The sequence below is a fragment of the Macaca fascicularis genome, chromosome 9 (genome assembly GCF_037993035.2).
Source record: "Macaca fascicularis isolate 582-1 chromosome 9, T2T-MFA8v1.1".
In the NCBI taxonomy this organism is placed as follows: domain Eukaryota; kingdom Metazoa; phylum Chordata; class Mammalia; order Primates; family Cercopithecidae; genus Macaca; species Macaca fascicularis.
The window spans coordinates 113,429,219-113,456,985 of record NC_088383.1 but is presented as its reverse complement, the minus strand read 5'-3'; the positions used below and the strand labels follow the sequence as shown (position 1 = coordinate 113,456,985).

Below are 27,767 nucleotides of genomic sequence, written 5' to 3'. Positions count from 1 at the left end.
CAAACTGTCTCTCAGACCACAGTGCAATCAAACTAGAACTCAGGACTAAGAAACTCAATCAAAACCGCTCAACTACATGGAAACTGAACAACCTGCTCCTGAATGACTACTGGGTCCATAACGAAATGAAGGCAGAAATAAAGACGTTCTTTGAAACCAATGAGAACAAAGATACAACATACCAGAATCTCTGGGACACATTTAAAGCAGTGTTTAGAGGGAAATTTATAGCACTAAATGCCCACAAGAGAAAGCTAGAAAGATCTAAAATTGACACTCTAACATCACAATTAAAAGAACTAGAGAAGAGCAAACACATTCAAAAGCTAGCAGAAGGCAAGAAATAAGATCAGAGCAGAACTTAAGGAGATAGAGACACAAAAAACCCTCCAAACGGGCATCTGTAGTCCCAGCTACTTGGGAGGCTGAGGCAGGAGAATGGTGTGAACCTGGGAGGCGGAGCTTGCAGTGAGCCGAGATCCGGCCACTGCACTCCAGCCTGGGCCACAGAGCGAGACTTCATCTCAACAACAACAACAACAACAACAACAACAAAAACCCTCCAAAAAATCAATGAATCCAGGAGCTGGTTTTTTAAAAAGATCAACAAAATTGATAGACTGCTAGCAAGACTAATAAAGAAGAAAAGAGAGAAGAATCAAATAGACACAATAAAAAATGATAAAGGGGATATCACCACCAACCCCACAGAAATACAAACTACCATCAGAGAATACTATAAACACCTCTACGCAAATAAACTAGAAAATCTAGAAGAAACGGATAATTTCCTGGACACTTACACTCTCCCAAGACTAAACTAAAGGAAGAAGTTGAATCCCTGAATAGACCAATAACAGGCTCTGAAATTGAGGCAATAATTAATAGCCTACCAACCAAAAAAAGTCCAGGACCAGACGAATTCACAGCTGAATTCTACCAGAGGTACAAGGAGGAGCTGGTACCATTACTTCTGAAACTATTCCAATCAATAGAAAAAGAGGGAATCCTCCCTAACTCATTTTATGAGGCCAGCATCATCCTGATATCAAAGCCTAGCAGAGACACAAAAAAACCCCAGACTTTTAGACCAATACCCCTGATGAACATCGATGCAAAAATCCTCAATAAAATACTGGCAAACCAAATCCAGAAGCACATCAAAAAGCTTATCCACCATGATCAAGTGGGCTTCATCCCTGGGATGCAAGGCTGGTTCAACATACGCAAATCAATAAATGTAATTCAGCATATAAACAGAACCAAAGACAAAAACCACATGATTATCTCAATAGATGCAGAAAAGGCCTTTGACAAAATTCAACAGCCCTTCATGCTAAAAACTCTCAATAAATTTGGTATTGATGGAACGTATCTCAAAATAATAAGAGCTATTTATGACAAACCCACAACCAATATCATACTCAATGGGCAAAAACTGGAAACATTCCCTTTGAAAACTGGCACAAGACAGGGATGTCCTCTCTCACCACTCCTATTCAACATAGTGTTGGAAGTCCTGGCCAGGGCAATCAGGCAAGAGAAAGAAATAAAGGGTGTTCAGTTAGGAAAAGAAGAAGTCAAATTGTCCCTGTTTGCAGATGACATGATTGTATATTTAGAAAACCCCATCATCTCAGCCCAAAATCTGCTTAAGCTGATAAGCAACTTCAGCAAAGTCTCAGGATACAAAATCAATGTGCAAAAATCACAAGCATTCTTATACACCAGTGGCAGACAAACAGAGAGCCAAATCATGAATGAACTTCCATTCACAATTGCTTCAAACAGAATAAAATACCTAGGACTCCAACTGACAAGGGATGTAAAGGACCTCTTCAAGGAGAACTACAAACCACTGCTCAGTGAAATAAAAGAGGACACAAACAAATGGAAGAACATACCATGCTCATGGATAGGAAGAATCAATATCGTGAAAATGGCCATACCTCCCAAGGAATTTATAGATTCAATGCCATCCCCATCAAGCTACCAATGACTTTTTTTACAGAATTGGAAAAAACTGTTTTAAAGTTCATATGGAACCAAAAAAGAACCCACATTGCCAAGACAATCCTAAGTCAAAAGAACAAAGCTGGAGGGATCACGCTACCTGACTTCAAACTATACTACAAGGCTACAGTAACCAAAACAGCATGGTACTTGTACCAAAACAGAGATATAGACCAATGGAACAGAACAGAGCCCTCAGAAATAACACCATACATCTACAGCCACCTGATCTTTGACAAACCTGACAAAAACAAGAAATGGGGAAAGGATTCCCTATTTAATAAATGGTGCTAGTAAAATTGGCTAGCCATAAGTAGAAAGCTGAAACTGGATCCTTTCCTTACTCCTTATACGAAAATTAAGTCAAGATGGATTAGAGACTTAAATGTTAGACCTAATACCATAAACACCCTAGAAGAAAACCTAGGTAATACCATTCAGGACATAGGCATGGGCAAGGACTTCAAGTCTAAAACACCAAAAGCAATGGCAACAAAAGCCAAAATTGACAAATGGGATCTAATTAAACTAGAGAGCTTCTGCACAGCAAAAGAAACTCCCGTCAGAGTGAACAGGCAACCTACAGAATGGGAGAAAATTTTTGCAATCTACTCATCTGACAAAGGACTAATATCCAGAACCTATCAAGAACTCAAACAAATTTACAAGAAAACAACAACCCCATCAAAAAGTGGGCAAAGGATATGAACAGACACTTCTCAAAAGAAGACATTTATGCAGCCAACAGAAACATGAAAAAATCCTCATCATCACTGGCCATCAGAGAAATGCAAATTAAAACCACAATGAGATACCATCTCACACCAGTTAGAATGGCAATCGTTAAAAAGTTAGGAAACAACAGGTGCTGCAGAGGATGTGGAGAAATAGGAACACTTTTACACTGTTGGTGGGATTGTAAACTAGTTCAACTATTGTGGAAAACAGTATGGCGATTCCTCAAGGATCTAGAACTAGAAATACCATTTGACCCAGCCATCCCATTACTGGGTATATACCCCAAGGATTATAAATCATGCTGCTATAAAGACACATGCACACGTACATTTATTGCAGCACTATTCACAATAGCAAAGACTTGGAATCAACCCAGATGTCCATCAGTGACAGACTGGATTAAGAAAATGTGGCACATATACACTATTGAATACTATGCAGCCATAAAAAAGGATGAGTTTGTGTCCTTTGTAGGGACATGGATGCAGCTGGAAACCATCATTCTCAGCGAACTATTGCAAGAACAGAAAACCAAACACCACATGTTCTCACTCATAAGTGGGAATTGAACAATGAGATCACTTGGACTTGGGAAGGGGAACATCACACACCGGGGCCTATTATGGGGCGGTCGGGGGAGGGATGGCATTGGGAGTTATACCTGATGTAAATGACGAGTTGATGAGTGCTGACAAGTTGATGGGTGCAGCACACCAACATGGCACAAGTATACGTATGTAACAAACCTGCACGTTGTGCACATGTACCCTAGAACTTAAAGTATAATAACAAATAAAAAAAAGAAAATTTGGAAAAAAAAAAATAAGTTTCTTCTGATTCATTCAGCAATAAATAAACCCTATCCCACTACAAGCTCCACAGTGGAACAAACCGTTTTCTATAAAACTCTGGTTTCAAACAAGGAGTATAAGGGCAAAGTGCAGAACATTTTCCAGTTTTAGAAAATATATGTATATTTCTTTATACATAAAAATCATTTAATGCAGAATATTCTATTCTTTTTCTATCATAAGATAGAGTGGCGGAGATGAATGTCTGAGACAGGTAAATACATCAGTTACAATATCCTTTTTTGTACATTCACTTTTGTTACAGTTTAATCTTCTCAAACAAAATGAGCTTTAAGTTAATTTAATGTAGTAGTTCTATTTCCATGAAAACCTATCATTAACTTGACAAAACTCATTATTAAACTGAGAGTGCCTATTTCAATCTATGGTATCTTAGAATCTAGGAAATATGGCATTGAACCTGCCCAACACTAGATATACATTTTCAAGACAGTGACTATCTTTGAAAGCTAATATGTGCAGAAACCAAGGTACCCAGTCTCTAATTTGTTGTAAACAGTTTCTGCAAGTAGCTCTTAAGAACCCATGAGCATTCTGCACATATATTTTCATAACAAAACTGGCATTATTTTCTTAGAAGTTTCTTTTTTAATCCTTGGTCAAATGGATTGGAAGGGAAACCTATTGGATTGGATAGGAAAAAGAAAAATACACTAAGTTTAGTGAAGTGTATAGTAAAACATATTTGGTTAGAGGATTTAAAATGGCGTAATTATTTGCTTTGTATTCTTGGAAAGGGTCCTTATGTTAGTAGACATAGAATATTCTAAATTAGTAGATTTTAAAGGGTATGTCTTAGTAAGATATATGGAGACAGAGATGATCTCTGGAAGAGCAGCTGCAAAGTTCTTAGACCCACAGAGGTAAAGTGAACTACAAACCTGGACAAGGGTAAACCAAGTGAGAACAGAGCTCTATCACCCAGTTGATAAGACTGCAGATAGAAAAGTCACAGGCACACAAAGTAAAAAACAGAGGTACAAAGCATCACCTATAGAAGGCTCAGGGAGGAGTTTGGGAGGGTTGAGTGTGAGCACAATGGTTGGACTTGGTTGTGAATGCAGAGGGATTGTAGCGGGCATGCAAGTTCAAGGACTTCTTGGCACTGCTGACCTGCTAGGTTCTCTCCCACTGATGTATGATAGCCTGCATAAATGAAAGGGGTGTGTGTGCATCTCCACTACTCCCTTCCCCCATTCTACCTAGCAACACTACCTGTAAGGAGCCCTGAACAAGAGTTGGTAAAGCTCATCCTCCGGGTGCCATGTTTGCTTGGTTTGGATAACTAGCAACAGTGACCACAGGCAGACGTGGTTGTTCTCCCTGCCCCTCGCTACCTTCAGTGAGACTGGAGGTTGCCTAGGTAGGCTGATGAACTATTGGTCCTTTGCTTTTACTATGAGGTCAGTACCTTCAATGTTTCCTTTTCCTTTTCTATTCGCTGCTGTTCCAGGTGCAGCTTCACAAGTGCAGACTCTTTGGCAGAGATTTCTTCTTTCAGCTGATCTACCTGATGGGTCATAATCTTTAACTTTCTCTTCATTTCTGTTATTTCATCCTAACAAAATGGAAGGAGAAATGTTTGAAAGTGAATTAGACATCATCGTCCCTATGGAAGTTCAATATATATTTAAGAGCTCTTAAGGGACACTCTCTCAAAATAATGGTCTCTTGATCAATTACAACTGGGCTAATCCTTTGTCTCTAGTGCCCATCGACTTCAAAGTACTTTATAGTATATAGTATTAACTCTCAAAATATTCTCATGAGATACACACAAAATATGCATAATGAACATCATACATACACCTTATTCCTCCTTTTATGAAAGGAATTGGAAGCACAACAAACATATAACTAAAAGATTTTGAAGCGAAGCTCTGGAATTCAAAAGAGTATGCTGCTGCCCACTGAGTCATGGTAGCTATTAGCAGTTTTGAAAATTAGAAAGACAACCGGGCATAGTGGCTCATGCCTGTATTCCCAGCACTTTGGGAGGCCAAGGCAGGTGGATTGCTTGAGGTCAGGAGTTTGAGACCAGCCTGGCCAACATGGTGAAAACCCTGTCTCTACTAAAAATACAAAAATTAGCCAGGCATGGTGGTATGCACCTGTAATTCCAGCTACTCGGGAGGCTGAGGCAGGAGAATCACTTGAACCCGGGAGGCGGAGGTTTCAGTGAGCTGAGATCATGTCACTGCACTTCAGCCTGGGTGACAGAGTGAGACTCCGCCTCAAAAAAAAAAGTAGAAAGACAAGAATAGTAATTCTACATAATAATTATAAGTAGAACCATGATCTCCACATCCTATTAAGATGTATCATTTCTATTTCAAATAACCTGATAGTTTTGCATAAATTAATCTTCTTTTCAGGTGAATTCCATGAGATTTTTTTTTTTTTATCTATTCTAAATTCTGCCATTAGGGTAACAGAAACTGTTTTAAATGCAGGGTGAAAATAAATCAAAATGTAAGGACATAAATATATTATTTACCTGAGCCTCAACCAGATTTTTGCTATACAGATTCCTGTCTGATCTCACAGCTTCATACAGGTTCTGTTGCTGTTTTAATTTAATCTCTGATTCAGCTATTTTTTTCCTGTAGTCAAAAATCTGCGTTTCACGAACTTTTATGTCTTCCATGTTCATAAGGACCTGGAGAAGAAAGAAGTATATGAAAATGGTTAAATAGCCCACCTGTGCTTACCGGTTCAGGACAAATGGAGTTTTTTATCTAAGGGTGGCTGATAGAGATGCCAGTAATCAGAAAATCTGACAGTGGCTATAATCACCACAGTATGACACAGAAATTCAGCCCAACTGATTAGGGGCAAACATACATTTTATCTATACTAGAGTTCTGCTCAAGTATAAAGGCTTAACACAGTTATTCTGTGATCACAAGAAAGAAAAAAAACAGAAGAAATTCTTTCAATTCTGAAAACCTCTCCTGACCACCCTACCCCCGAAAAAGGGGGAAAAAAAAAATAGTCACAGGCTTAAATGGATCTTAACACAAAGCACTAAGAAAGATAAGAGATAACCTAGCTGTTTGGCCACACTGGCTGCTTATAGAGTTAACCATGAGAAAGAAAAACGGTCTTTGAACTTTGATAGCAATCATAACACTATCTTGCCAATGTCAAACTCATTCCATCAGGGGAACCGAAAAGGACTCTGTAAAAATGCATTCTTTTATGCACAAAATACTTCCAGGAAAGATGAGATGCAAGAACTACTGCCCCATTTTTGCAAGTATGAAAAACCAACACCTGAAATTCCACCATGAGTCAATACCTCTCAACAAGCCACGCACACAGTAGCAATGACGTCATCATGACTCTCCGCTGCAATGTCCACAGAAATTGACTTTTTAAAGATAAACTTCTTTAAAAAGTTCTTAAGAAGAAAAATGTTCACGAAGAAATCTGATTAAATCAAGGAAACTACAGTGTAAATGAAACTACAGTGTAAATAACAACTAGAGCACATAAGGAGAAAATTCTTAAGAAAATTTCACTGTTTCTTGGTGTTCCCTTAATTAATGGTTGCAATGGGAGGACACAGAGCAATGTGACAGAGCATGGAGGAAAAGGGGACACACATGAAGAAATAGGGCCATGTCTCTGGGCCCATGTCTCTGAGGAAGTGACAGTTTACCTAGAACGAAAGGTGGAAAAGGACTTCTTAGACCTCTGACATTCTGAAATTCACCATGACTCAGGTGTGGGCTACTTGTGAGCAACATGTTCCCAAATTATTGCACTTACAAGAATCCATTTTTTTCCACTTGCAGAATTACTATCCCAGAAAATACATAAATGAGAAGCCCAGTTCTATTCTTTCCCCATCAGAGTTAATGATGGCTATTATTTTAAATATTTATCCTTTACATATTTAAATAAGCACCTTTCAAAATTTTTTTACAGGTGCTTAAGGAGGGATGGGATTGAATTTTAGTAAATGTCTTTCAATGTACATAATTTTGTATTATTCTTTCTTATTGGGTCAATTGATTTGACAAACTTAGTAACAGATTTTTCAATTTATTTATAATATAGTTCCATGTGCCACAATTTAAAATAAATTCATAAATGTGAAATATACATTTATTTTCCTTATTTACTTGAACTTTCTTTCTCCAACATCAGCCTCTCTTCTACACAAAACAAAAGTAGGTTAACAATCTACTATGTATTCTTCCATATTTTTCATTGGATTCTGCATATTCTATTCATGTCTATAACCTAACAATAATAGCTAATATTCATCAGTTACTTTCTGTGTACCTGACATTTTACATGTATTAGCTCCTTTAATCTCTCAAAAATCCTCTAAGATATGTACTGTTATTGCTTCCAATTTTACAAAGAAAGAAACAGATCAAAATAAGTAATATTTACAAAGTTATTCAATGAGTAAATAGAGAACTACACAGATTTGTTTGTTTTCTGTTTTGCTTTTTGAGGTTTGTTTTTATTTTTTAACCAAATGGGATCTTATAACTACTCTTATGCATTTTGCTTTTTATCATCAAATAATACCTTGTAGAAATCATCACTCTAATTCATTCTTTTTAAAGGTTGCATAATATCCTATAGCATGGGTGTGCCATCATAATTTAATCCTTCTCCACTGATGGGCATTAACTTTGTTTCCACGTTTTTGCCACTCTGAACCATCCTACAAGAAACATTTTTGTATGTGTATTCTCATGCACTTGTACTTTTATTTCTGTGGATGGATTCCCAGGGGTGGAATAGCTGGCTCAAAAGACATACATATTTTCAACTTTAATAGATATTGCTAGATTGCTTTCCAAAATGGCTGTAACACTTTACATTTCCACACCACCAGCAAGAGCTTTCTTAATAGAAAACTATCCTTGCAGCTTCAGGATAAACCCTTTTTGGTCATACTGGATGATTCTTTTAATGTACTGTTGAATTTGGTTTCCTGGAATTTCATTTAGGATTCTGCATGTGTTTTCCCAAGTGATCTAGGCCTATATCTTTCTTTTCAGTTCTTTTTTAGTCTCAAGGTTTCTGCTAGTTTCATAAAGTGAATGGAGTACATTTCTGTTCACTCATTCATTCACTCCCCCATTTATTCATTCACTCAATGAACAGGTACTGAGGACCTACCTATCTATGGCAGGCACTGTAAAAGTATGTGTGATAGAAAGAAGAATAAGACACACTCCCTATCCTCAAGTTCACTTGTAGGGAGTGACTTCACCACAGAATGGATAATCAAGGAATGGATATAACTAGTAAACTGAGATATGCACCAAGTGTTATGGGAAAACCTAAGACTGAAAGGTTAATGCTTAATAGATTGAAAATACTTTCAACAGCATCATCAGCATTCAGAATATCAAGCAGCACGTTAGAGAAAGGAAAAAAATAGTTTGTTCAGTCACTTTGAGAGATGTTAGAACAAGAATAATTCTTTGCACAGGCAGAATAATGCCACAGAGAAAGGAGGTAGCCAGGGGCATCTCTTTTTTGAGCATCCAACTAGCATGGTCCATCTTTCTGCACACAACAGTGCACAAAAGTCACAAACTTGCTTCTGGATTCTTGAAGCTGGAGTAATAAGAACCCATCAGGACACCAAGAAGATAAAAGGGATTCACAAATATTGAAACTAGGGGAAAAGACAATTTACAAGCAATGTATTTCTAAGTGTTGGGACTCGGTTTATATTTATGGAAATCATTCAGGCCAAAGTCATGCAGAAGTTCAAATCCTGAAAATTCATAAAGTACATGGGTGTTAAGTGTAGCCAAACCTCTTGTCAGCAAGCTGCCCCTGTTAGGAGTAGTGTGTCAGAGACATAGGCTGCCAGCTTGGGGCTGGAGCTTAATTAATATACACTTTGAGGTACCTCAAACCAACTCATGAGATAAATCACATCCAAATATAGAAAGTTTTATTACAGCCAGTGAATTAGAGCTCCTGGCACTCCTAGGCTTCAGAGGAGTCCAGAAAATGCTTACAGGGCATGACAGAAGTACAGTCTCAGTTTATAACCTACTCCTACCTTTTCTTTTTCTGTTAAAACAACCTGCCGATAGAAATAAGAGTGAGATAGAAATCAATAACGTGTACAGGAAAACTGCAGCATAGCCAAAACATCATATAGACCAAGGTGGGATTAGAAAGTAGGTCATTGCATTTGGAACCCCTTAACGTACATTTGATGAAATATCAGTACAATAAACTTCTCAAATAAGTTTTTCTGACTTGATGTCAATGGTCTCAATGCTGACAATGCTTTTACCTTCATAATGAAACTGAAAAACTCACTCTGCAAAAATAGAAAACAACTACGTGCCCCGGCCAGTGAAATGTTGAGTCTTCCCTATTTTTCTTGCCTTGTTATTTTACCCTCTATCTTGAATTTAGAGAGGCATATCTATGGCTTCGATTAATTTTTATAACATATTATATTATGAATGTGGGATATAATAATATCTATCTCACGGGGCTATTATGAGGATTTAAGTGAGAGAATATACACCTGTGCCATCATACAAGTACTTAGCATATAATAATTTAATCATTTAATAAATGTTAACAGGTTATTATGATAGTTTACATTACGTCATGTTACATAATACTAGTACTTTAAAAAGTTAATTTGATTTTCCTCCAAATTAAATCCTGTTCTGCAGGAAAAGTAATGATACGAAGTATGCTTGTTCTATTAAGACACAAAAAGCTTATAATTTGTGTTCCCTTGATTCCTCTCTCCAGGGTTCTGCTCAGTTACAGAGGCTCTGTATAAAATTCAAATTAACATCAAAGAAATAGCAGCTTTATTTCATTATGAAGATACCTATCTAGTGGACAATATTTCCTTAATCAATTTTTGGTTTCTTTGCTTGCATTAAGTCCTTGAAAGCACATTATTATTCATTTCCTGGAACCTCTGTCCTGAAGAGCTTTGCTTGACGCTGTTATAGGCCAATGAGCAAAGAGCTAGGAAATTTGTTGGTAGGGTTTTGTTGCAAAAGAATGTTTTTTGGCATATCAAATGTCTGGGAGGTGACTGCCAGAAGTTTAATATTTGAAATCAAAAAGGTGGGAGATCCTAAAATGAGGCAAGTGCATCATGGGAAAAATGTTCAGCAGATTTAATAATTTACTAGGAATGGTTTTACCTAGAACATGCAAAAGTTCAGAAAGCAGGAAATATGGTAGACCACAACTTACCATGCCTGCCGTTTCTCATGCCTCTCAATTTACCTGAATAGTGAAATTTAGAGTGCAGCAAAGGAAAATCACGAGGATAAAAAGTGCTACAATCCTGGGGTAGACTATCTTATGGTTTAACAAATGTTCATTCTCTCCCCTTGTCCCACAACCTAAAGAGAGAAGCGCATTTCCCTTGCTGCTGATGTTAGCCTTGGCCATGTGACTCGCTATAGCCAATGGGAGGTCAGAATATTAGACAAGTAGACACGAAATGTGCTTGTATGCGTGACTTTGTCTCTTGTTCTCCTTCCTTTCCCCATGAGAACATGTACATGGAGGATAAGAAACATGTGGTCCAGAACTGAGCCCAACCCACATCCCAGAACCAAGTCCAGGCAAGCCCAGGTTAGGTCAGCTGAACCTCTATCAACTGCAGGTGTGTGAATAAGAAATAAGTGCTTGTTTTTGTATCCTACTGAGATGTTGTGGCTATTTATCATGCACTATTATTATTGCAAGTGTTGACAGAGACAAACACATAGGAAAAGGTTTGGGATTCTGAGTCATCCAGTTCAGGCACAACAGGGGATCTTCTTTCTCACTGGCAAATGCCAAGTTAAATGAATACAATATAATGTAGGAGTTCAGCATCTCTGAGTTCACTTTTCTTTCTCTAAGCAAGAAAGAACAAGAAGGCAAATGTTGTTGGCAAATGTTGATTCTGTTTTGCAGCTCAGAAGGAAGAAGAGATCAGGCCTGGAAGTCACTCACAGCTAAAAATGCCAATGATAATTCAGATAAAATCGTCCATCGTGGTAACATGTTTCACATGAATTTAAAGGAAGGGCAGACTCATAGTTATAAGTAAATATATTATTAGAAAATAACTTGATACAGATACTTAAAAGTGAGCCTCTGACTAGTTAACTCAGATGTCCAATTAAGCTTTCCATTCATTCTTAGTTCAAAAAATATTTGAGTATTTACTTAGTAAATAAGTAATATGAAGAACTCAAAATTGAATAAGACTTGCCCCCAAGAAGCCAGTGTTTAGAATGAGGGAGACATATGCAAATAACAGTTATGTGCACACAGGCCAGAGGGGAACCAAGTACAGAGGAATTAGACACCACTTTTAGTAAACCTTCTTGGGCATGGTGGAATTTTATTTGGTCCCTGAAGGAAAGGCAAGGTTACTAATATTATTTATTTCTTTTTTAAATCAAGATACTAAAGTAATACATATCCATTTTACTTTTTCTTATTTTTATTTATTTTTTATTTTTTTAAGATGGCGTTTCACTCTTGTCACCCAGGCTGGAGTGCAATGGCACAATCTCAGCTTACTGCAACCTCACCTCCTAGGTTCAAGCGATTCTCCTGCCTCAGCCTCCCAAGTAGCAGGGATTATAGATGCCCACTACCACACCCAGCTAATTTTTGTGTTTTAAATAGAAACGGGGTTTCACCATGTTGGCCAGGCTGGACTTGAACTCCTGACCTCAGGTGATCCACCCACCTCGGTCTCCCAAAGTGCTGGGATTACAGGCATGAGCCACCATGCCCAGCCTATCCATTTTAGAATAGCTTAAAAAATACAAAAAAAAAAAAAAAAAAAAAAAAAAGCAAAAAAGGAGCAAATTAAAACAATTTGTATCCTTATCACCCAAAGATAACCACTATTAATATGTTAATATGGCTCCTTCCACTCATTTTCTTGTTAAAACAAAAAAGGGTAACTAGGTATCTATCTGTTTTTTCCTCTTGTGTAAATTCTCACAGAGAACTTTTCATTATTGTAGATGAAACACACACACACAAAAGGACTTTCCTCTTGGGCAAGTCTATGGAGAGTCTCCTGTCACTGATTTTGCCTGGAACATGGTCAGCCTGTGCAATTCTTTCTTCATCTCCAGAAAATATTTTCACACTACATCCTTGACTAGGGGCTCATTTCCATAATCAGAAACCAACTCTCTGTAGGCTGGTTTCTATTCTCTGTCCTCTTCTCTCTTATCTTCTCTATGATCATTTTTGTAGAGACCGGGTCTCCCATGTTGCCCAGCCTGGCCTCAAAGGATCCTCCTGCCTTAGCCTCTCAAAGTGCTAAGATTACAGGTATGAGACACCACACCTGGCCTGATTCCGTTTTCCACAACATCAATTCTGTTCTTTACTAACTTTGGTGTGGATTTTAAATCTGCCATTTTTTTGTTGTTGTTTTTTGTTTTTTAGTTTTTATACAATTGATCCTTATTTTGTCCAACTCTTTCTTTTTATTTCATCTTTGCTTTTCCCTAGAGGTAACGCCATGTTGGATTTATAACTCAGGTGATAGTCCTCTATCCTACTGGAGTCACCTTGTCCTTTACAACAACAACAAGTCTAGACTTTCCATTCTGTGTGCTGGGAAGCCCCCAAACCCTCTAATATCTCCAAGAATTCTTGGAGGAATTGCATTTCTTCTACTTGCTGTGGTTCCGGTTTGCTGTTGCCATAGCTTTCTAGATTCTCGGGCGCATCTTGTCTCTTGCACATACTGTCCTTTTTCTGGGATGTGTCACTTCACATCCTCACCACCCCATGCCTGTGCCCCCAAAGTGCAATCACAACTGTAGGATTGATGTAGTAGATTTGTCACCAGAGGTTTGAGGAACTTACAATCAAATATTGGATATCACTGTTTTCAGCAATTCCTCCATCATTCCTGTCTCTAAGAACTCCTCACTTCCAGCAGCGCCCAGCCTACTGCCTTGATGCTGATGTTGTGTGTCCTCCTCTCCCATTCTTCCCCATCTTCTCCCCATTTCCTGCTCACCACCCACTCCTCCTTTCCCACTTCCTGTTACTTCTCTCACATGACTGTGTTTCACTCTGGTTCATGGAGCCTCACCTTTCAAACCAAGGCAAGTATCAAGGTATTTTGCTAAACAAAGACTGTTCCTCCCACAAGTGGAAACTTGGCACCAGATTTTACATACTTACACTCTTTGAAGGAAGCCAAACCTTTTCTTTGCATTTTTTTCTATTAGGTTAAGAACCTTATGAAATCGCTGATAGTCAATTGTTTCTTATTTACCAAAAAAAAAAAAAAAAAAAAAGACGATTTCAAAGGGTTCAACCTAAAGATCTTGCCACAGAAGAATTTTCAGAGCCAGACCTTTACCCTGGGGCTCCTAGAAGCCATTCTCTTTCTCTCGTTCTCAGGCATGTTTTTCCAAGGCTCCATTAGGCTGCTTTTTTCTTTATTCATTCTTGAGCAAGACAGGATTTACCGCAACCTAAGAACAATGCCACTAAGGTGAAGGGGTTTACCTTTCCCCAACTCTTAGTACCCTAGGGTGGTGGCAGATCCACTTTCAAATCTACAGCTGGAAACACAGTGACATGCCAAGTCCCAGTCCACCTCCCAATTTCTAATATTCTTTAGTGATATTGGAGGGGCCAAATTACATATGTCTCCAATCCTTTTTGTATGCACACAGAAAAAACTGGAGACAAACTCTACAAATAATTTTACGTTATCTTTCTCAGATTCATATTAGAAACATGTTCCCATCTTTAAAAATAATTTGCAAGCACATGATTTTAACAGCTACATAATACTATGTCAAATAAATGTAGCATGATTTATTTAACCTTTTTGGGGGCTGATTCCTAGTTCTCATTATTATAAATTATGTTTTGAAAAAATATTCTTTCATATAAATCTCTCCATTTCTTATTTTTCATTAGATTCAGTTTTTCTTAAAAAGGAAAATTCTGGATAAAAGATAGATAAACTTGGAACAATGTATACTCACTTTAGAAGTAGATGAAAATGTCAGTTTCATGATATCTTCCCCAGCCTTTGATATTATTTCTCAATACCCTACAAACAGAATGCACATAAGGGAGCTTTTTGTTTGTGAGAATGAGGGTGTGTGTGTGTGTGTGTGTGTGTGTGTTGGACAGTAAAGAAAGAAAGAAATATGAGAAGGGGACAAAGAGACATACATATTCTTAAGAAGTCCAGAGATGCACAAGTTGCGTAGCAACTGATATATGCTGTCAGGGGTTAAGCAAGACACAGAAAAATTGTAGGTGGTAAGTAATATTTTAAGAACTTGTGTTCAAATTATTTAGGTAAGACATTATGTGCGGTTACATATCAGAACTTGTGAAAAACAGTTAACAACAAAACTTGATATCTGAATCTCTCTTTTATGAGGAAGCCAAGAAAAATATACAATCCTATATTAAAATCAGTGGTAGCATTCTTTTTACCGCTTATCGTCTATCCATTTGTTTAACAAATACTTTTTTGGTGTCTCTCATGTGCCAGGATGCTAGAAATAAAGAAATGAATGAAATAAAGTCCTTGCCCCCAAAAGCTCACTATAAAGTGGATAAAACAAATATGCAAATAAATAATTACACTATAAATTGATAATCGTCCTTCCAGAGACATTAACAAATCCATAAAGTACAAAGTGACAAGCTCTGCCCATAAGGAATCAGAGGAAGCTTGACCTGAGCTTTTGAGTTAGGTCTTGAAGGGTGAATAGGAATGTGCCATGCAGAGAAAGGACACAACTTTCCACAGAGAACAAAGAGCTTGGACTCTATTCCATTAATGCAGAGTATCCAGTATCCCAACTGCTGTGCCTTGCATGGGTTTCAGATGTGTGCTAAAACACTGATTTTACTCTACCCACAGGCTGGCCAGGTGGGACCTGGGCAGCTGGCATCCCTGGATTGGTTCCTTCAGCCCCAAATAGCCTCATCTCCTTATTCGCATGTGCCACTGACATGTGTATTAGTCCATTTTCAAACTGCTACAAAGAACTTCCCTGTGACTGGGTAAACATAAAGAAAAGAGGTTTAACTGACTCCCAGTTCCGCTGGCTGGGGAAGCCTCAGGAAACTTACGATCATGGTGGAAGGGGAAGCAGGCATCTTCTTCACAAGTCACCAGGAAAAGGAAGAATGAAGGAGGAACTTCTAAACACTTATAAAACCAACAGTTCACATGAGAACTCACTCACCATCATGAGCACAGCTTGTGGAAAACTCCTCCATGATCCAATTACCTCCCTCCCTCGACACATGGGGATTACAATTCAAGATGAGATATGGGTGGAGACACAGAGCTAAACCGTATCAACATGTAATTTTTTACATATGCTGTGATGTGAAAAATGTTAGGAAGCCCTGCCCCAGGGAGAGGTGATAGAGGTTTATATCCAGAGTAATAATAAAATCACACTGGAATTTTTAAGAGTTAGCTCTGATGGTGGTGTGATGGCACCTGGGAATGGAGAGAAATTGCTTATCAGGAAGAAGAAACTGGAGGCTGCAACAGATGACATTATATGTTCAAATACATTTGCTACCTCACCCTGCAGGGCCTCTCCCTAAGGAGGACCACACTCTGGCCCAGGATGCCTGGCACAGCCCTGTGACTTGGTTGGCCAGTGGAATATGAGTGAGTAGGATCTGTGCCCTTCCCTTGTCAGCAGAGGCTCGGAAGTGCTCTGAGGGTCCACCGTTTCCACCCTTTCCCTTTGTGCAGAGGCCAGGGCATCCTGACAGAGTCAGCCTGGAAAGAAGAGGACAAAAAGGAGGGATGCAGCTGACCTGCAAAGGCCAGTTATGTGAGCAAAACATAGATCTTTATTGCTGTGAACCACTAAGGTTTGAAGGTTATTTGTGCAATAAACTGGTGAATACAGAAGCTAATGTGCGAGTCCAAGCTCAAGAATACCAGGGCCTAAACTGACAAGTCCTCAGAGTCAGTAAATCAATCAGTGGAACTTCTTACATGGTTAAGTCGGAAAAGAAATATGCTCTGCTCCAATGACTCCCAATTAGGGGTGTGAGAATCCATTGGGGATCACTGTCCTGCAGAGCTAGACAAAGCCAAGGCACTGTGCTTCTCCAGCAGCCCTTCCCAAATCATCTGCATGGCAGATTGAGTCTAAGTGGAAAGAAGCTGATTTCCTATTAGTAAAGCTTGTTTCCCACTTTATTTATTTCTGTAATACAAATATTGGCTGTCCCTTTGTCACCTTCTTTGACATTTCACTCCAAAAAAACAAAAAATTTAAGCATGCAAGAGCATTAGTAAGCACTGCAGAATGTAACCTGAATTTCATTGAGGAGATGGAAGAAAGGGCTTACCTTGCATAACAGATCACATCTTGCTAGGGGGAGAAAAGGTGATTAAATGAGCCTTTTCTCCCGAACTTTCTAATCAGCCTCATAACTAAAACTTTTCTTCATTTCCCAGCGTCCCACCCCATAGACCACTGCTCCATGCCATCTATGAATGCATTAAAGAGAGTACTATTGTAACTACTCATGCTTCATGCAGGCGATGCACTAAGACAGCTGGCTAAAATGAAATCCAAATCTCCGAAGCCATTCTTGGAGACATATATCCTTGAGCCTTCTCTCTCCTAAGCAGTTTATAAGAAGCAGAGATCTAGAACTCAGCTCCCCAATGTGTGGATTTCCTCCAGTGGTTTTTTTTGTTTGTTTGCTTGTTTTGAGACAGGGTCTCACTCTGTCACCCAGGCTGGAGTGCAGTGCTACAACCACAGCTCACTGTAGCCTCCACCTCCCAGGCTCAAGTGTTCCTCCCACCTCAGCCCTCTAAGTAGTTGGGACCACAGGAGCACACTACCGTGCCCGACTAATTTTTGTATTTTTTGTAGAGACAGGGTTTCACCGTGCTGTCCAGGCTAGTCTCAAACTCCTGGCCTCAAGCTATCCATTCCCTTGGCCTCCCAGGGCGCTGGGATTACCAATGTGAACCATTGCGCCCAGCTCACAACAGTTTTTTTTCCTTTTTATTTTATTTTATTATATTTTGGTAGAAACAGAGTCTTGACATGTTGCCTAGGCCACTTGTGACCTCCCGGCCTCAAGCAATCATCCTGCCTCAGTGCTGGGATTGCAGGAGTTCACAATCATTTGAGAATAAAAAAATGCTCTTTGAAATTGTGACACCCCTAGCAGATGCAGTAGTCACTCACATCTTAACTTGTGGTCATTTAATTAGATGCTTTTCTCCTAACGTCAAGTTGGGGTCCTTTCTCTGAGGAGACAAAATCAGTGCCAGATGGTGGGTGGGTGTGGAGACTGAAGAGTTGAGAGATGATGATGCTGGCAGCCCTGGTACCAGCCCAGGGATGCTGCACAGCAGGGCAACAGAGAAGAGAGAGAACCCAGAAGTTGGAAGAGGGCCCTGGAAAGGAGAAATGAGAGAGCAACAAGCATAAACATTGTCCTTTTCACAATGTGGCCCAGGATCAGCTCAGAAACAGCTTATATTTCGTCCACATCATTCTTACCAAATCTTCACACAAATTAAAAGCAGAAATCTGAATAAATTCTCTTTGCAATAGTTTGTGACCATCAGAAATGCAGAGGAAGGAATGTGCCTCTGCTCCACCCACAACATCACTGAGCGGCTTACCTTTTGCGTAAGGTCACTGGCTTGGTTGATGTACCGGTCACGCTCCTTTTCCAGATGAAAGATGATCTTTCTCTGCTTCTGAGCCTCATCCTTGTAGTTCTGGATTTCTTCCTCCAGGTTCCTCTTGGCTTGTTCATGGAGCTTTACCAAGTCAGTCTGCTTCTGGGTCGCATTGACTGCCTTAAGCATGTTCTAAAAATAAGGGCACAAAGCAGTCACATTACTCACAATGTTTGAGGATTTGGGGTTAAGTTTACCCTCTGCCTCACATCTAACATAATTAGATAGCTTGTCTTTTGGATGAATAAAAATGATCATGTTCCCTACAGCTTATTAAGAGCTTATTATGCTAATTTTGCACAAGGCACTTTAAACACACATATAAATACACTAAGCAACCACAATGTCCCTAAGAAATGGGCCCCATATTGCCCCATTTTAGAGGCAGGAAACTGAGACTGAAGAGTTAAGCTACTTGCCTACAAGTTCATACAATGGGGAAGTGGCAGAGCAAAGATTTGAATCCATGGCTGTCTAACTCCAGAGTCCGTGCCTTTAACCTCCAATCTAGCTCTTGCCTTTCTCTTGTGAGGTTAGAACTGAACCTAATCATATAACTTGAGCTTTGATTACAAAGGAAGATAAAAAGCAGCTTAATAAAAATGCAGACACCTAGAATTAACATGTGACCCAACAATTTCACTCCTGAATATATACTCAAAATAAATGAAAGCAAAAACTTGTACATGAGTATTCACAGTAAAATAATTCGCAAGAGCCCAAAAGATAGACACAACCCAAATGTTCATCAACTGATAAACAGATAAGCAAAATACAGCATATCCACACAGTGGAATAGCATTCAGCCGTAAAAAGGAGTGAAGTACAGATGCATGCTACAACAGTGCATGAACTTTGAAAACACTGTTCTGAATGAAACATGCCAGACACTAAAGTTCACTAGTGTACGATTCCGTTCGTATAAATATCCAGGACAGTCAAATCCATAAAAACTGAAAGCAGATTAGTAGTTGCCAGGGGTGGGAGGAGGGGGGATAGACTCTGGCTGCTGAACAGGTACAAGGTTTCTTCTTCTGGGGGGACAAGATTGCGGAACTAGATTGTGATGACAGTTGCCCAACACTGTGAATGTACTAAATGTCACTAATGGTAAATTTTGTGTTGTGCGTATTTAACCACAACAAAAACAATTAACCCAGTTTTTTAAAAAAATGCAGATGTTCATGTTCCAACTCCAGAGTTTCTGATTCAGTTGGTCTGGGATAGGACCCAGGCATCTACATTTTTCTTTTTTTAAGTTGCACTGGAGATTTCTGATGCTGAAAAGGAAATATCTTGGGTTGGCTGCCCAAGTTTCCCTGAAACACAGAATGAGTAGTAGTGCAATCTGGCAGCCACGCTCATGCAAAAGGATTCACCTCTTTAACCGCAACTGAATGGATCAAATGACCCTTCCCCAGGACTTCTGAAATAGGGCCTTTAGATTTGTGCAACTCAGTAAAAGATGTAACCTTGGGAGATATTGGTGACAGTCATTTTTTGTCATATGGACTGGAAAACAGAGAGAGACAGTGACAGTCTTCATTGAAAGAAGAATGGAGCAAAAACTCAGGAAGTCAACTGGCAGAGAGAGATGCTTTCGTCCCAAGAATGCCAGGCCAGTTTCCAATGGGTTCCTGAGGCCCAGCTGTATCCGTGAGTTCCATGAGGCACTTTAGAGTTCTTTCTCAAATCTCTAACCAACACTGAACAACAGATAGATCTGAAAACTGCTGGACAATAATCAGGTAAAATGCCTATTAAATGTTGATTGGGTGACAATGTAGAAAACAGAAAAGATCAACTTTTTTTTCAGGTATTGGGTTAAACATTTGTTCTATAAAAGATAAAGCCACTTCCACATGACACTAAAAGAATCAAAATATATTCATGTTGCTACCTGTCAAAACCATGTCACTCATTCTTTGGATGAAGGTGGCATTTCAACTGAGTCAATGGGGAAAGAATGTATTATCAATTAAAGTTCATTGCATACCTGCAGAGTCGGGTGCTGTGCTAGGCACTAAGAATACAAAGGCCAGGAAATAAAAAATAGAAAAGTATACCCTGCCCTAAAGGAAGAATGGACATTAATCAAATCAACAAATAAATGTAAAATTACTATTGTGCTACATGTCTTATCATGGCAGAAAACATATTGGTTGTTTATCAGTACATATAAAATACAAATGGATTAAATGTGTGTTGAATATAAATTTAATCATCTAAATCCAACATTATTGTTTATATGTACAAATGTATAAAATAAAAAGCAATTTCCAAGATTGTCCAAGAAAAAAACCACTTCAGTGATTTTCTTTAAAAGTGATTAGCATGTGAAGATCTAATCTATCAATTCCTGAGATTCCCTGAATAGTCTATTTTAGGCTAAAGTATAGTGTATTTTGTTAACATTTGTTTGATTCTGGGAAACCCAAAGAAATAATGAAAGTCAGAATGAACAAATACAGACCGTTTCTGCTTTGATGAGATGAAACTGTCTTGGCTGAAAGCCACACGGCTATTATAGAAGCACCCTGCCACCATCCCCCACAACCCTCCCACCATCCACACCTGGCCTGTGGTTGCTTCCTCCCTGGAAGAAATCCTTGAGCAGGAAAATTTACCCTAAATCCCTGTAGTTAAACTCCTAAAAGTGACTGTCAATGGAAAAAATCTTCAGGAAGTGGGATAGGAAAAAGGAGGGGTCCTACGTTTAATGGAGAATCTTCAGATCTCTGCCTTCAAGCTCCCATAACCCCTCCCTTAGCTTTGGACCACACTGAGCTGGAAGGTCTGACAAGATAAGGACAGAAAACAAAAACCAAAACCTACAACAACCCTGAAAAGATGGAGGAAAGCTTAGACCTGCCATTCCTACACCTAACACCTCAGAGTTAAAATTCAGTTAGCACTCGCTTGTAATTTTTGGATTAGCAAAAGTTGTCGATTATAGATATTAAATTCACAAATGTTGATTAACTGCTTAGGATGCCAGATAGCACACCAGCAATGAAAACAAGAATCCACAAAACACTCTGAAATCTCCTCCTGGCTTATATGCTAATTCCCCAAAGTCTTTTTGTGTTCTCAGGTGATAATGCAATTGCAATTCATAGCCAGTGAATGGTAGACTGTAGGCAGTGGCTTAGAGGAAAATTAAGCACTATTATTTATTCTAATCCACTTCTGTTTGCCTTGGAGTTTTCTTTTCCCATCCAACTGGTTATAGCCAGATATTACAGTGCTGAGGAAAGACATTTATTTACCAGTGTGACTGTAACACACTCACCTTATTTAGTATGTCCCTTTCTCTCAGAAGCTCGTCCATTGCCTTTCTATCAAGTTCTGCTTGTTTCTTTGAAGCCTCCACCTCTAAACCCCCAGGGAGAAAAAATAATAATAAATGTAGAGTCGATCTAAGAGAATCTACAAAAGCTGAAGTGAAACAAAAACTGCTTTACATGTTCGTCTCTAGCTATAAAACTACTATTAACCGAGTGTATGTGACCTTTGGTATAACCAAGTGAGGTAGGTCTCCCTCTCTCACTAAAGAGATGGAAACTGAGGCTTACAGAGATTAATCCATTTGCCAAATGTCTGAAGCCAACAGGTGACAGGGCTAAGATTTCTCTAATGCCAAAATGTCTTTGCTCTTTTTTTTTTTTTTTTTTTTTTTTAAGACGGAGCTTTGCTCTGTCGCCCAGGCTGGAGTGCAGTGGCGCAATCTCGGCTCTGCAGCCTCCACCTCCCAGGTTCAAGGGATTTTCCTGCCTCAGCCTCCAGAGTAGCTGGGACTACAGGTACAGCACCACCATGCCTGGCTAATTATTTTTTGTATTTTTAGTAGAGACAGGTGAGGACAAGCTCTGATTTTTTTTTTATCTTGCCCAAATTCCTATCTAAGAGGTCGGGGGAGTCATGCCCTAAAACCATAAATTCTCATCTAATGGGTTTTATTTCACCCTGTATATCATGACTGACTTTCCAATCTGACTGTGGCATAACAAGGAAGAAAACTGAAATATTTAACCCCAAAATATATTTCCTTGCCGTACCTTGAAACTGCCCCGCAAAGTCTCTTGTGGGAAAAATCCACATTCTATAGAGAATCCCCTTTTCCCTTGTTTTCCTTCCTTTCTTTCCAGATCCAGGAAATAATCAACAAAGAGCTAAACACACTTTTAGGTCCAATAAGAAACATTTTACAACCTGCTCTCTCTGAAGTCTGCTGTCTAAGAGCTTCCTCTGCACAATAAAACTTGGTCTCCACAGTCCTTTACCTTAGCCTGAGCATTTCCTTTCTGTTGATCCCAGGTCTTCAGATAAATTCAACTGATTGTCAATCGGAAAATGTTTAAATTTACCTATAGCCTGGAAGCCCCCTACCCACTCCCCAACCCCCGTTTGAGTTGTCCCGCCTTTCTGAACCAAACCAATGTATTTCTTAAATGTATTTGATGGATGCCTCATGCCTTTCTAAAATATATAAAACCAAGCTGTACCCCAACCACTTTGGGCACATGTTCTCAGGACCTCCTGAGGCCATGGTCAGTCACATGTGGCTCAGAATAAATCTCTTAAAATATTTTACAGAGTTTGATTCTTTCGTCAACACTGGGTTTCACCACGTTGGTCAGGCTGGTCTCGAACTCCTGATCTCAGGTGATCTGCCTGTCTGAACCTCCCAAAGTGCTGGGATTACAGGCAGGCATGAGCTACTGCACCCGGCCCCTTGCTCTTTTTAATGTTTTTTATTATACAAGTAAATAGAAATACAGAACGAAATTAGAAATTCGGATAAATGGAAGTGAAAAAATTTAAATCAACCAGAATCTACTTAGTATTTTAATATGTCTCTTTCCCAGCTTATTCTTATGTAAATATACATGTGTACATAAACTAAATATATTTATAGCTATAATTTATAAATATATATATATATTTGTAAGTACACATACACCCCAAAAGGAAATTATAAGTATATATAGTACACTCCATATTCTGTATAGAGATTACAGAATATAGAAAATTTTTCCTTTTATTTCATTTAATCTCTCAATCTTGGTTTTGTGGTTTCAACATTTGGTGTTGAGCTTTTCCCCAAAAAACAGAAGCTTATTGTACACACAGTATACTATTTTGTAGCTTGCTTTTATAATTAACAAGCATAGAATAGAATAAATGCCTTTCCATACTATAAATGTGCATCAGCATCCGAATTTTTAATAACTCCATGGTTTTTCACTGTGTGAAAATACATAATTTATCTTTTTCTTTCTTTTTTTTTGCAGTTATAAGCAACAATCCTGTGAAAGTTCTTACTCATATTTTTCCTGTAGAAGAAGTCCTAGATCAAAGGGGATTTTTAAAAGACATTTCTCTGCTACTGCCAAATTTCTCTCTAGAAAATTAATAGCAATTTAAATCCACACCCATATCACCCCTGGATATCATCATTCTCTTTGATCTTTGACAGTCTGATAGATGTTTAAAAACCAATATGTCAGTATTTAATTTGCATTTCTTTGCTTAGTAGTGAAGTTTACTACTTCTTCATGTTTAATGACCATTTATTTGTATTTCTGTTTTTCAAATTGCCCAATTTGCCCTTTACCAATTTCTCTCATAATATGTTTATCCTTTCTGGATTTTTTTTTTTTTCTGAGACAGGGTCTCGCTCTGTCACCCAGGCTGGAGTGCACACTGGAGTGTGCAACTACAGCTCATTGCAACCTCTGCCTGTCAGCCCCCTGAGTAGTTGGGACTACAGACATGTGCCAACATGCCCAACTAACTTTTATCTTTCTTTTTTTTTTTCTGGTAGAGACGGGGTTTTGCCATATTGCCCAGGCTGGTCTCAGACTCCTGGGCTCAAGCAATCCACCCACCAAAGTCTCGTAAAGTGCTGGGATTACAGGCATGAGCCACCACTCCCGACCTTTTTTGTGGACTTTTAAAAGAAGCCCTTCACATATAATAAAGAGCTTTGACAATCTTTTAGTCAATTTGGCTTCATTTATAGAGAATACAGAATATAGACAATTTTGATTTTTATTTCATTTAATCTCTCAATCTTGGCTTTATGGTTTCAACATTTGGTATTGACTTTTTCCCCCAAAACAGAAGCTTATTGTCATGCCATTATTTTCTTAATAATCCATACTGCACACTGATGTGAAACAACACTTTACCTTAGATGATAATCCTGGGTCTTTTCTGGCCTTTCCAATCTTTTTCATTGATCTGTTTATCTGGACATCATCGCTACATAATTTGATTATTGAAGCTTTATAATACATTTACACATCTGGGAAGGCAAATCTTCCCTTATTTCCCAGATTTCATTTCTATTTTGTATTCTATTTCATTTCTATTCTATTCTATTTCATTTCTATTTTCATAAGTTTGTTCTTCTGGAGGCACTCTAGAATCAATTTTTGAGTCCCATACAACATAACTCACTGAATTTTAAAGAGACTCACTCTCTCACCCAGGCTGGAGTGCAGTATGTGTGATCATAGCTCACTGCAACATTGACCTCCTGGACTCAAGTGATCCTCCTGCATCAGCCTCCCAAGTAGCTAGAACTATAGGCATGTGCCACTACAGGTGCACAGGAGCATGCTACCACACCTGGCAATTTTTTTTTTTTTTTTGAAGAGAGAGTACCTCAATATGTTGCCTAGACTGGCCTTGAACCCCTAGCCTTAAGCGATCCTTCTGTCTCAGCCTCCCAAAGTGCTGGGATTATAGGTGTAAGCCACCGTGCCAGGCCCCAACTCACTGAAATTTTTTTGGAAAAATTAAATATATAAATTAACTTGGACAGATTTATATTTTTATCCTATTGAGTTTTCTCATCCAGTAACTTGATATATCTCTCCATCTTTCAAGTCTTCCTTTATACCCCTCAATAGAATTTTGTGGTTTCTTAAATATATAGATCTTGCAGATATCTCGGTAACTTTATTCACAGATATTTTATTACTTTAGTTGCTATTGTGAAGAGAATTTTTTCCATCATATACTCTAACTGATTTTTTTTGGTATGAAAAAAAGCTATTGATATCTACATATTTATTTTATAACCTCCCATTCTACTGAACTCTATTAACCTCTCTTATTAGTTCTGGTAGTTTTTCAGTTTATTTCTTGGTTTCTGTGGTAGAAAATCCTAACATGTAGGAAGGAGCCCCATGCTCCTAACCGTTATGCCCAGTGCCACTTTTTGATTGAACACATTAAAAGAACATGATCCCTAAGAAGAAATAACAATGTTGATGACATCTATAAAGTAGTCAAAAGAGAGAGAATGGTAACTTTGTATACATGATTTAAAGATGAAGAGTTGGGCTTAACGCCAAATGGGTAAAACTTCTTTTTCGAAAGCTTAGAACTATTGCAAGCAAATAGAAGTTTAAATATGGAAGTGTTTTGATAGCCAGTTACAAAAAAAATGCTCTTATAGTTCCATTTTTCTTCATATCTGTCACAGAAAGTATTAGATTGAAAACTCACACTAGACTGTAGGTATCCTGAGGGCAAAGTCCTCCATGCACCCAGCACCTAGAATAATGCCTGCCCACAGTTTGGGTTTGATTTATTGAATGGATGAACAGAGAAACTGTTGAGATAGGCTGCAACTGCATCTCAATAAAACATTATTTCTTGATGTCTTAGAAGGAAAAATATCCACCAAGACCTAAGTGACAAATTTTTTTTTTTTTTTTAAACAGAGTCTCACTCTGTCACCCAGGCTAGAGTGCAGTGGCACAATCTCGGCTCACTGCAATCTCCACCTCCCAGGTTCAAGCAATTCTCCTGTCTCAGCCTCCCAAGTAGCTGGGATTACAGGCACCCACTAGCATGCCCAGCTAATTTTTGTATTTTTAGTAGAGACAGGGTCTTACCATGTTGGCCAGGCTGATCTTGAACTCCTGATCTCAGGTGATCCACCCACCTCAGCCTCCCAAAATGCTAAGATTACAGGCATGAGACACCGCGCCCTGCCTTAATTTTTTTTTAAGACAGAGTCTCACTAGTGACAAATATTTCTAGTAATTCTATCCAGAGATTTAGATTGTACCTAACTTTTAGTGAGGAATATATGCTTTTGTGCTTTTACGTATGTTGTCTCATTCAGTGATTGACAACTGACAGCCACCTGGGTAAAGTCAACGGGACACAGATGTTCCTGCCTCACACACTTCAGTTTCACAAGTGCTCTGTGTTCACTTACTTCACCCCAACCACCAGGTGTGGGGAGATGGGATCTAAACCCAGGCAGCTCTGACTCCAGGGTTTGAGTCCCTACTGACTTCTCTGTACCTCCCTGTGACACTTAGATTTTCCCTTCACAGGTGGGTTATAACTGAGTAAGACAGGGGTTCACCACATGGCAAAGTACTGACAGAGAAAAGATGTTAGAAGCCATTCATTTTTGTTCCACTGATTCTTACTGCAATATTGTCCCGGATACTGCTAATGAAGGACATTCATTCTAATGTATCCACTATCTTCTGTGGAAAAGAAGAACTAAAGCAGGTCATGTGAACCTCAGACATAAAAGTTTAGATGCTGTTTATTCCATGGACAAATACTGAGCAATACTTCAGGCTGGATTTTCATTTTTGCCAATGGAACCTGTGGAAGAACTGTTTAAGGTAAGAGTTTAAGGTATTCAAAATGATGCCCCCCACCCACCCCATATTGACTGTTTACCAGTGTGAGTGTTGTTTTACTGATTTCATTTGGCATGGGTTGTGTTTGTAAACATGGGTTACAAGATAACATCAGTCACCAATAAAATGTTTCTAAATGAATGAAAGCACAAAATGGTTTACCTCTCTCTAATCCCACGATCTGATTTTTTAGGGTTTCTTTGTGCTGTTCGACTTCTGCCTTTTGATCTTCAATGTGGTGCAGTTTCTTATGGATTTGTTCTCTGATTTTGTTGAGCTTCCCGATGTCAAGGCGCATTTGATGGACTTCTTCCTCTTTGGCCTGTAATTAGTGAGAAAGAATTAATGAGACACTTTGTAAATGAAGAGCCAGGAACTGGATGATGGTAAACTCAGAACCAATAAAAGGAAATTCTTCCCATGGCAATGTAAAGTTGTTCTGTGAGATTAAATCAAGCATACACAATTTGGTTTTGAGAGAAATTTAAAAACTCTGTTCACTGAATAAAATATGTGGTTATGTTTTATATTTTTATAAACTAAAAATAATAAAAAGACTGAAAAATTTTGTTTCAAGTCACCATCTGAAATGGTTTTGCTGTGTCCCCACCCAAATCTCATCTTGAATTCCCACGTGTTGTGGGAGGAGCCTAACGGGAGGTAATTGAATCATGGGGGCAGGTCTTTCCCATGCTATGCTCATGATACAGACTAAGTCTCACAAGATCTGAT

At 38.7% G+C, this 27,767-nt stretch overlaps 1 protein-coding gene across 3 annotated transcripts in view; it reads right to left on the bottom strand.

Annotated features, from left to right (window-relative positions):
* The window catches only part of CFAP58 (cilia and flagella associated protein 58), a 111,642-nt gene that overhangs the window by 64,861 nt on the left and 19,014 nt on the right, over nucleotides 1–27,767 (bottom strand). For all 3 annotated transcript variants that reach the window (XR_012418195.1, XM_005566374.5, XM_074002666.1), the window contains 5 exons: nucleotides 27,198–27,357; nucleotides 21,644–21,726; nucleotides 18,292–18,483; nucleotides 6,121–6,282; nucleotides 5,035–5,181 (listed from right to left, as the gene is read on the bottom strand). Coding sequence is in view for 2 of the 3 variants with exons in the window: in XM_005566374.5 (XP_005566431.1) it covers nucleotides 5,035–5,181; nucleotides 6,121–6,282; nucleotides 18,292–18,483; nucleotides 21,644–21,726; nucleotides 27,198–27,357 (744 nt within the window). In the remaining variant the exon portion in view is untranslated. The remainder of the gene's footprint in view (nucleotides 1–5,034; nucleotides 5,182–6,120; nucleotides 6,283–18,291; nucleotides 18,484–21,643; nucleotides 21,727–27,197; nucleotides 27,358–27,767) is intronic.